The following is a 10782-nucleotide window of genomic DNA, read 5'->3' on the forward strand; positions in this document are numbered from 1 at the left end:
ATGTATGTCTCGACGCCATCAATCCCCTCAAACAGCTGCCTCACTGTCCTGTGGAATACTTCTGGAGCTGAATTAATTCCAAAAGGCAGGCGAAGAAATCTGTAACGACCAAAAGGTGTGTTGAATGTACAGAGACGAGAGCTGGCTTCATCCAATTTAAGTTGCCAAAATCCTGAGCTTGCGTCCAGCACAGTGAAATATTTGGCCTTTGCCAGTCGGCTCGTTATCTCTTCAACTGTTGGCAACTGGTAGTGCTCTCTCATGACTGCTGTATTGAGATCACGTGGATCTAGGCAGACTCTCAGTCGTCCAGTAGCCTTTTCCACAATGACGATTGGATTCACCCACTGGGTAGGCTCTTCAATTTTTGTAATCACTTCCAGTTTTTCCATTCTGTCCAGTTCTACTTTGAGTTTTTCTCTCAAAGTGACAGGGATTTTTCTTGGTGGATGAACTTTTGGTGCCACACTATCATTAATTTGAATGGTGTGTTCTCCCTCAAGGCAACCTATGCCCTCAAACACATCAGCAAATTCTTTGAAGATGTCCATTTCATCACTTTTATTCAGTGCCATCACTCTCTTGATGAGTCCCATTTCTTCACATGTTTGAATTCCCAGAATTGGCTTGGTTTCTGATTTTACGACAATGAACTCCAAAACAAAACTTTTCTTTTTGTATTTCACTGCCCAAGTGCACTTTCCTTTAACTGCTATTTTGTCTCCGGTGTATGTTGACAACCTGACATTTGTGGGTCTAAGCATTTGCTTATTTCCTATTCTTCGTAGTAGACTGTAGGGAACCACATTGGCTTGTGCACCAGTATCTAGTTTGAATTTCACAGGTTTGTGGCCAACTTTTATTTCTACAGTCCATTCATCTGTTCGTGTCTGTGTTTTTGCATTTACAGCCCCAATGAACAGACTTGCCTGCTGATCCGTGGCTTCATCGGCGACAGTGTGCACTTTTCTCGATCTACACATTCTGGCAAAGTGATTCATTTTCCCACAGTTCTTGCACTGTTTGCCATAAGCAGGGCATTGGCGTGATGCATGCTTAGTTCCACATCGTTTGCAATTAAATGTGCTTGCTTGGTCTTTGTCGTTCGGTTTCATCTTACTTTGTCTGTCTTTTTTGCATGTCTGCTTATGTCTCACTGCATCTACGTCTTTACTTTCATGTGCAGAGACTTGAGCATTGTGATCCTCCTCATGCATTTGCTTGATTTGAGCTTTTGTGGTCTCAGCCGCAATGCAAAGCTGAACTACTTTTTCGAGAGTAATATCATCTTCTCTTAACAGCCTTTCTCTCATTGCGTCAGATGTAATTCCACACACTACGCGATCTCTGATGAGGGATTCTTGCAGTTGTCCAAATTCACATGACTTGGCCCTTAGCTTTAGCTCCGTGATATACTGGCTAATTAGCATATCCCCTTGCACACACGTGAAAAACTTGTACCTTTCATAGGTTATGTTCTTCTTTGGGTTACAGTATTCCTCAAATTTCTCCATTATTTTCGTCAGCTTATGCTCATCACCATTTTCCGTAAACGTGAAGGTATTGTACACTTCAACCGCTTCCTCTCCAGCAACGTGAAGAAATAGTGAAGACTGTACCTTGGGTGGCTTGCTAGCACCTCCTGTAGCCGCGAGATACAGCTCGAACCGTTGCCGAAACCGTCTCCAATTTTCCGAGAGGTTCCCTTGCAGCAAATCAAGTCCAGCTGGCGGCTTAAGCCCTTCCATGTGTGCGACACTCTTGTATAGCCTTATCAGTTCACTTCTGACACCATGTTACGATATTACTTCAGGGAGCAGACATGACACCGTCTTAGGTTTTAGCCATCACTTTTATTATTCCCCACACCACCCTCCGGTGGCTTCCACATGAACTGCACCTTAAACAACAACTGTTCACTCATATCATGACAGTCCCGCTGGGGCTCTGTGAGTGAGTTTCTTCTGGTTTCCCACATTCTGTCCTTTCACTGTTTCACTGGAACAACAATAGGAGTGTGTCCCCTTACCCATCACGTGAACAGACAATAGTTATCGTGAAAGTGTTAGCCTCCAAGTAACGACTGCTCCAAAAATGGTGACTGCTTAAGGAAAATATGACAAACATATCATTATTTATCGGACTATTTCAATCAATCTATTGCATATACAAAAAGTCCCATAAGAATTATAACTCATCAGATATTTTAATTTGATTTGAATATTATTGTCATTTTAATTTCTGTGACATTTGGATCAGAATAAGGCTCCAGATATGATCATGAAGCCCTCACCTGTCACCCTACTACACCACAGTCCTGGTGTGAGCTTTGCTCTTTTTAAAATATACAGTGATATTGCCCCCAAAAATGTATCCGGTTGTTAAGTCTGACGTCACTAGCCGTGTCTAGGCCTAAACTCCGCAGCAGGTCCATATATCAAACAATCACTATGGGATCACTGAGAGTTGAAAAACTGTCTAAAGTCTTTCATCTTTAATAAAATGATCAGCGTTCTGCTCTACCAGGTGTAACAATTGAGTTTAACATCCAGGCATCCATGAAAACTGAATTTATGACATTTAACGGAGTTAGAAGTTAACAGGAAGTTAGCTCGCTAGCTTCTATCTAAATACAATATAGCATGTCCTTACTGCGGGGTTTTGGAAACAAATTAAAACGTACAGCTCTGTTATCACTTCCAACATAAATGAAGACAGAAAACTAAACAGCAGTGACGTTTGTAGGGTTACTGAAGTTTGGCTAGCTGGTATATAATGATGTGTTACGTGACCTCTAGTGACACAGCTATGTTAGCATAATATAAACAAGCTACCTTTTTTTCCACTCGATAGAAGTTAACGTGAGTGTTCTCGGTGGTCAGGAACAAATGTAATCGCATGGTAGGATGCTGTAAAAGGACTAAACTTCAGCCAGGAGAACAACTGAGATAATCCATCCACAATACGAGGTTAGTCATTCATATACTGCTGTATGGGCTGGGCTGTAGTTACATCCTAAGGTTTTAAAAACTGAGCTTAAATAAATGATTAGTGGTAATAAAAGCCAAGGGAGGTCAACAGTGATCACTGACTGTTTTAGGAGCGTTTTGAGATTAAATAGAAGAAAATACATAACATTAAACATGTTAACAACACAAAAGCCATATTAAACGCAGATTACTTTATGCCCAGAAGTAGGATTCGTCACGTCGTCACTTAACAACCGAATAGGATGCCTAGATGAGTGATCCACTATAACTACAAGACATATATGCGTAACATAGAATGAAACGATAACAGAAACACTTTGATGTCATTTCAGTGGTTGTTTATTAAGATAAACAGAGTGTCAAGTTTATATATGAGAGTAAGATAAATGATGATGCATCACAACAATAACTTGGTAACATCACCAAGACACTGCACTCAAAATGAGTGGGGGACCAATCATCTTTGAAAAAGACACAAACATTTTGACATGAATCTTCATGTCACATTTTCATAAAATACACTTTGGAATAAGCACAAACTGCATTTTATAACAAAGGCAAAGAACAAAGGGATTCCACAACGAATCACATTAAAACAATCACAAAGTGATATGAATAGCTGAACCAAATCCACTGACTTTACAGTGTCAGGTATATAATCCTCTTAAACAAAGGACAAAAAAAAATCTGGCTCTGATAACAGAACAATGCAGAATAATCACAAAGATTAAAATTTGTTTAGAAGAAACATCTCAGCAAAATTTGAGCAATCATGTGTTATCAACATGATAAAATTCAAGAAGTAATAAACTTCATTTCAACATAAGTCACCACAATGTGATGCACATTTTTACATACACTGCTAGTAAATATCAGCAGTAAATGGAAATTGGAACAAGAATGTCAAATGTTCTTTCTTAACATGAAAGAGGAGCTTGTTTCATTCTTTCCATAGGAAATATTTGTTACATGGACATGTGAATTATGCCTGGTTTTACAAACACCTTCTGTCCATACAGAAGAAAAAGTTCCTTTAATCTTTGACCAACGTGGTCTCCAAAACATCTCTGTGGTATGACAAGAGGCTTTCTCTCTTGACTTGAAAGATGTTATTGGTGTCATTTCCTCAGGAAATATCATCTTGCATGAAGAACAAAACAAAGAAAAACCTTCTGTACATACAGAAGAACAAGTCTTTGAATTTTCTTTCCCTGCAATCGTTGACCAATATGATCAGTGTAGATGATTTAGTAGTGATTCCAGTCTGTAGGTTTCTACCACGGCCTCCAGAGGGAGCTGGTGAGTGTGTTGTCTTTGGTGATGCTGGTCTGGACTGTGCAGCTCAGAGGAGAGAAGTCAGCCTCACTCAGGTTTTTAACAGAGGAATTGTGCAGCTGGTTGATGTGGTTCAGCAGGTTTCTCTGGGTCTGAGTCTTCACCTCCACCTTTGACAGGAAGTTGACCATCTCTTGGGCACACCTGGAATAACCCTGTTCAAGAACTCCTGATTCTGCAGTTTGACGCTGCTGCTGCAGTCTTCTCAGGTAGCAAACGGTCATCTCCAGGACGTCTGCCTTCTCCAGTTTGGAGTCTGGCTGCTGTTTGAGGGGCTCAGGAACCAGAAGAGACTTGAGCTGTTCAATACTGCTGTTGATTCTCTCTCTGCGGATCTTCTCCACCAGAGGCTTTCTGAGCTGCAAGAAGAAGAACAAAGTCATTAATAAAACTGTTCAGGTGAACAGGTTTAGCTTTATCAAATGCAATCTTTCATGAAGAATCAATGACATTCAGATGATCTCCAATTTACCTTATGAGTCAAAGTGAGATGATCCTGAGAATTAGTCATTACTGGAGAGACTGTAGCTGCCATGGCCTGATCTCTGTGCTGTAGAGGTCTCTGTAGAGAGACTCTGATCACTGCCGCCTTCAACCCTCCTATTTATACTCCCACATCTCCATATGAATGTGTGGGTCTTGGTCTGACTGGAGTTTCTCACAGTTTTGACCAATCAGAGAGCTGTCCATTAGAGAAAAGAAATCTTGCCCGCCACATGCTCAGTGGTCATATTAGTAGGGGACAATTGATACATCCCAGGGGAACAGATGGAGCACTTTTGGGTGGGTGTGTCAGCGTAAAAGACTCTGAAAGCTCTGTGTGAATCTGGGAAAGTGGTGACCCTGTAGAGGATATATTTGCTGCCTGATGCTGAGATCAGTGACTTTGACTCTGCACACGCTTTTCAAATCAAACTGTTTCTCTGATTAAGATACTTTTTATTTCTCATCTGACACCCACTGAGTGTCATTGATTATCCTGAAAGTAACATTTTTGGTTCTCACACAAACTCAATCAGACATCAGATGGTCTGTGGGTATTTCTACGGACAAAATCATTTAATGTCAGATCTGATCTCTTCCTTCTGACATAAAGTTCAACTCATGTGGCAAAGTGACCAAATTCATTCCCCAAGTGCTGAAGGACACTAGAAAACAATATAATTTATAATAATGAACAGTACTGTTTCATTATAACATATAGAATGGATTTTTCTCATTTTTTCTGATGTCCAGATGTAGCAGGTGTGTTTTTTGCTTTTCAGTTTGTGGTTGGTGTGAGCAGATAGCTGCTCTCACTTTCCCACACTCAGCACTCAATGATGTGGTCAGTGCACTACAAAGGTCTTTGAAAGGAGCTTTTGTGGTGGTCGGTGGTCGTGTGCTCAACCAGATACAGAGCCCGACATCACCAACCATCTGGAGGGACACAACATGATTGGTTTCCTCCAGATATGCTAAAATTTGAATATATGATGCAAATACATTTAGATTCTCTGATAATACAAAACTTGGTTTTCTGTTTTTCAGTTTGCAGTTTGGTTAAATTCACTTAACTCCAATTTTATCACAAACAGCTGCTGCAGACTATAAACAAGGCGGTCGACACAGCTGTTTCCTGAAGTGTGCCAAATTCCTCTGGACAATAGTCCGGCACTCGTGCATGGTTAGGATGCAAATCAACTTGAACTGTGACCATCTCTGTCTGAGGTTTCCCACCCTTTCTTCATTAAAGTTTTTCCCACTGGATCTCTGAGAGCGAGTCTTTTCTATTTTCCCTCTGTTTTCTATCTTTTTACTGCTTTTTCTGGTGGATCAATACAGTTTTGTCTGAATGCTTCATTTAGAAGGCATGTCGTTTAAAGGTTTTCAAATTCCAACAGATCAAACTGGCCACATTTTCCCACCTAAATAACTACACAAAGGAAACTTCCTTGTGGAGTTTAACTTAACTTATGACCCATTGCTTTTAAACAAAAAAAAAGTTACAACTCAGTCTGTCATAAATGTTTTTAACCAGGAATATTCTCATTGTTCCACCAGACCTGTTAAGCTACACAGTAAATCAAAACACTCATTCAAGATGTATATGGTGAAAACTATATGGAAACTGAGATCATATACAAAGTTTGTATCATTTCAAAAACTTTCAACATTGCATTTAACAATCAAATTGGTTAAAAGGAAAATGCTAAAAAAAAATTTAATGAAGTCATCCTATCCAGCTGTAACAGGTGTACCATCTGTCTTGTGGATTGTAGTTGGTGTGAGCAGACAGTTGCTCCACATTCCCACACTCAGTGTTGAATGAGGTGGTAAGTGCACCACAAAGGTCTTTGAAAACAGCTTTTGTCATGGTTTGTAGTTGTGTGCTCAGACAGAGACAGAGTCTGATGTCACCAACCTTTCTGGAGGGAAACAACATGATTGGTGTTTTCAACCACTAAACCACTCAACCACTAAAGTCAAAACCACATCAGCTGTTTCTCATAATAATATGCACTTGCCTATTTAAGTTATATCTGTTGAAAATGATACGTTTTTACACAAATTCATCTTGGTATTAATGGTACAGAAACTGAATAAATGTTATTTAAAGTGTGTATAAAAAAACACCCAGCACGCCCCTGCGGGCGGTTTATCCTTCAAGCTCGGGTCCTCTACCAGAGGCCTGGGAGCTTGAGGGTCCTGCGCAGTATCTTAGCTGTTCCCAGGACTGCGCTCTCCTGTACAGAGATCTCCGATGTTGTTCCCGGGATCTGCTGGAGCCACTCGCCTAGCTTGGGAGTCACCGCACCTAGTGCTCCGATTACCACGGGGACCACCGTTACCTTCACCCTCCACATCCTCTCGAGCTCTTCTCTGAGCCCTTGGTATTTCTCCAGCTTCTCGTGTTCCTTCTTCCTGATATTGCTGTCATTCGGAACCGCTACATCAATCACTACGGCCGTCTTCTTCTGTTCTCCAGTTCTCTTCTGGAGGGTGAAGGTAACGGTGGTCCCCGTGGTAATCGGAGCACTTTGGGGGCTGCAAAATATTGGTAGAAAATGATGTGCAAAGTCATCAAGCTGTTAAACATTACAGTTTCAGAAACAGGGCTGAGAGACTGAGAATCTGTTTCTGATGTGTGCCAAATAGACAACAGTTCACAAATGCTGAAATGGTTTAGATTACTATTTAAAAAAAAAATTACTTTGGGAACACAGAGATCAGTATTTTCATTTCATTTTTTGTGTGTATGTGTTTATGCCCTTTAAATATTTTAATTTGCATCCACCCTCACTCACCGGCATTTAAAAAACATGCAGTTTTATAACACTATAGTTCTAAGACCTTTGCAGTGTTTGTTCTATTGGTGTTGTCATGTACTATGACTAGCTATTCAGTATTTTAAACCTGTCTGTTATGTATGATCAGGTTCCACTTTTCATTCAACCATATCACCTTTCCTGCTTTGTCTCCTCAGAAAAAAGGTTAGCACACTCTGTCTTTTCACTGCAAGTTTTATCTTCTGGAACTGAGGATTGCTCCAAATTGGTCACTTGATAATTTACCTTGATCACATACACAGAGCTCCTGCGAGACATGTATTATATAACTTTGATATTTTGAAAGCTCTAAAAAATTTACAATTGTAATACATTAATAAGAACATAATGACACGGGAACAGAAAAAATATTTTGATTTCAATGTTTATTAAGATAAACTCATTATTATCTGTTTTATATATAAAAGCTCCTATTGGAGGACGATAGAGGTGATAATACATCACAAGAACAGCTTTATCAGCAGGACAATGAACCCAAAATGAGTTTAGGATCAGTCGTCTTTACAAAAGACTTAAACATTATGACACAAATCTTCATATAATGTGCTCCAAAATGAGCATAAACCACACTTTATAACAAGGGTGAAGAAAAAAATGACGCTAAAGTGCATCATATCACAATGATCACAGTTTGACATTAGTACGTAATACAAAGTAAAGTCGATATACATACATATATATAAAGTTCAGATGCTTTACAGTCTAGACATGCTTCTATCTACCCTCTTATACAAAAGGATAAAAATAATTTCTCAAGTCCATCCTGAGTAATTTAAACATATATACTTACATACATACATGCATTTAGTTTAAAATAAAACCTTCTGTAAACACAGAAGAAAAAGACTGAATGCAATCTTGCAATCATTGACCAACATGGTCTTTAAGCTTGTCTATTGCATGACAAAATGTTTTCTCTCTCTATTAGAAAGATGGTTGGTGTCATTTCCTCAGGAAATGTCATCTGTGACCAAGAACAAATACACACAAAGAAAAACCTTCTGTACACACAGAAGAACAAGTCAAAAAAGAAAGAAAAATCCTGTAATTTCTGACCAATATGATCATTGCGCTTAGTGAGTTTGACTCCAGTCTGTAGGTTTCTACCACGGCCTCCAGAGGAAGCTGGTGACTGTCTTGTCTTTGGTGATGCTGGTCTGGACTGTGTAGCTCAGAGGAGAGAAGTCAGCCTCACTCAGGGTTTAACAGAGGAAGTGTGCAGCTGCTTGATGTGGTTCAGCAGGTTTCTTTGGGACTGAGTCTTCACCTCCACCTTTGACAGGAAGTTGATCATCTCTTGGGCACACCTGAAATAGCTCTTATCAACAGCTGCCGAGTCCACTGGATGGCACTATTGCTGTGGTCTTGTCAGGTAGCAAACTGTCATCTCCAGGATGTCTGGCTTCTTCAGTTTGGAGTCTGGCTGCTGTTTGAGGAACTCTGGACCCAGGAGAGACTTGAGCTGTTCAGTACTGCTGTTGATTCTCTCTGTGGATCTTCTCCACCAGAGGCGTTCTGGGCTGCAAGAAGAAGAACAAAGTCATTACTAAAACAGTTCTGGTGCATTGGTTTAGCCTTATCAAATGCAATATTTCATGAAAAATGAATGACATTCTGATCATCTTTAATTTACCTTGTGATTCAGAGTCACATTGTCCTGAGAATTAGTCATTACTGGAGAGACTGTAGCTGCCATGGCTGGATCTCTGTGCTGTAGAGGTCTCTGTAGAGAGACTCTGATCTCTGCTGCCTTCATCCCTCCTATTTATACTCCCACATTTCCATATGAATATGTGGGTCTTGGTCTGACTGGAGCTTCTCACGGTGTTGACCAATCAGAGTGCCTGACATAAGAGAAAAGAAATCTGGCCTGCCAGATGCTCTGTGGTCATATTAGTAGGGCACAATTGTTACATCCCAGGGGAACAGGTGGTGGACTGAAGTGGAGATGGAGTAAAAGACTGAGAAAGCTCTGTGTGGATCTGGGAAAGTGGTGACCCTGTAGAGAATATTGATCTGATGCCTGGTGCCAGTGACTTTGACTGGGCACACGCTTATCAACCAGTTACAGCTGTACAAGTTCATATACAGACCATGTATCAGTGAAAAATTAAATTTCACTCCTACTGTTTCTCTGCTTCTGATGTCTTCACTCTTCTCACATTTGCTGTGAGCTCAACTGTGCTCAGGACACTGTGTAATGGCTCAGTCAGAAATCGCATGTTCTTTGTGCTAAGAAGCTGATCCAACTGATGAAGACTTTTCCATTATCACCTACAACTCTACCAGGAAAGGTCTGGATAAGTATGCAGTTTTTCTCTGACTCAGGTGTCAGATATCCATATCTAGTAAGTGTGTCCCCTGTCTTGTGGTCTGTAGTTAGTGTGAGCAGGAAGATTTCTCACTTTCCCACACTCAGTATTGAATGATGTGGTCGGTGCACTACAAAGGTCTTTGAAAGGAGCTTTTGTGATGGTTGCTCGCCGTGTTTCTAACAGAGACAGAGGCTGACGTCACCAACCATCTGGAGGGAAACAACATGATTGGTTGCCTTAAATGTTTAATTACATTTGAAAATATACTCTACAGTAACTGAAGTTATTTTCAACAAAATCACAGAATCTTAGTTCCACTTTTTAACTTTTGAGTGACATTTATTTTTAACATCTAGTGAACTCAACGGTCAGACTTTGCATGAAAAGGGTTTTTCCGGCAGCTGTTTCCCGAAGTGTGCCAACTCCCTCTGGACAATAGGCGCATGCTGGTGCAGTTTAGGAGTTTATGCAAATTATCTCGAAGTGTGACTCTTTGCCTCAGAGGTTTCCCACACTCTCTCCATTCATCAAAGTTTGCCATTTCATCTAAGAAGCTGGCACACATAGTCATCTTACTTTAATGAATTTCTTTTCCATTCTTTTTTAGATATAGATAAAAGATATAGATATGTAATGTTGCACTCCCAAAGAGCAATAACACATTTTTGGAATGCTTTTCACGCAAAATCCTTTTTATTTTTATAGCTGTACAGAAAATTATTACAAATGATCACTCATTTTAACATTTTAGTTTTCATAACCTTCATTTTAAACCTTTTAGTTCATATATCTATAGGTTAGGATTACGTTTAA

At 40.0% G+C, this 10782-nt stretch overlaps 1 protein-coding gene and 1 pseudogene across 2 annotated transcripts; both read right to left on the bottom strand.

The window, feature by feature from the left end:
• Window positions 1–4062: 4062 nt before the first annotated feature.
• On the bottom strand, window positions 4063–5265 carry LOC146518080 (transcription factor HES-5-like). The gene is made up of 2 exons (XM_085160284.1): window positions 4798–5265; window positions 4063–4684 (listed from the first exon to the last, which is right to left on the bottom strand). Exons 1-2 carry the CDS (start codon window positions 4858–4860, stop codon window positions 4265–4267), a joined length of 483 nt encoding a protein of 160 aa, XP_085016410.1. The 5' UTR covers window positions 4861–5265; the 3' UTR covers window positions 4063–4264.
• A 2739-nt stretch (window positions 5266–8004) lies between these two features.
• On the bottom strand, window positions 8005–9878 carry LOC146518081 (transcription factor HES-5-like; annotated as a pseudogene). The gene is made up of 2 exons (XR_014874127.1): window positions 9288–9878; window positions 8005–9174 (listed from the first exon to the last, which is right to left on the bottom strand). The product of XR_014874127.1 is annotated as a transcription factor HES-5-like (transcript).
• Between the last annotated feature and the right edge of the window lie 904 nt (window positions 9879–10782).

This window comes from Neolamprologus multifasciatus, chromosome 5, assembly GCF_963576455.1.
Source record: "Neolamprologus multifasciatus chromosome 5, fNeoMul1.2, whole genome shotgun sequence".
In the NCBI taxonomy this organism is placed as follows: domain Eukaryota; kingdom Metazoa; phylum Chordata; class Actinopteri; order Cichliformes; family Cichlidae; genus Neolamprologus; species Neolamprologus multifasciatus.

Bases quoted from the DNA above. Each gene is read 5' to 3' on its own strand.
- LOC146518080 (XM_085160284.1), bottom strand. From the start codon at position 4,860: ATGGCAGCTACAGTCTCTCCAGTAATGACTAATTCTCAGGATCATCTC. The intron at 4,685-4,797 runs GTAAATTGGAGA...TTCTTCTTGCAG, and splicing joins ATCTCACTTTGACTCATAAG to CTCAGAAAGCCTCTGGTGGA.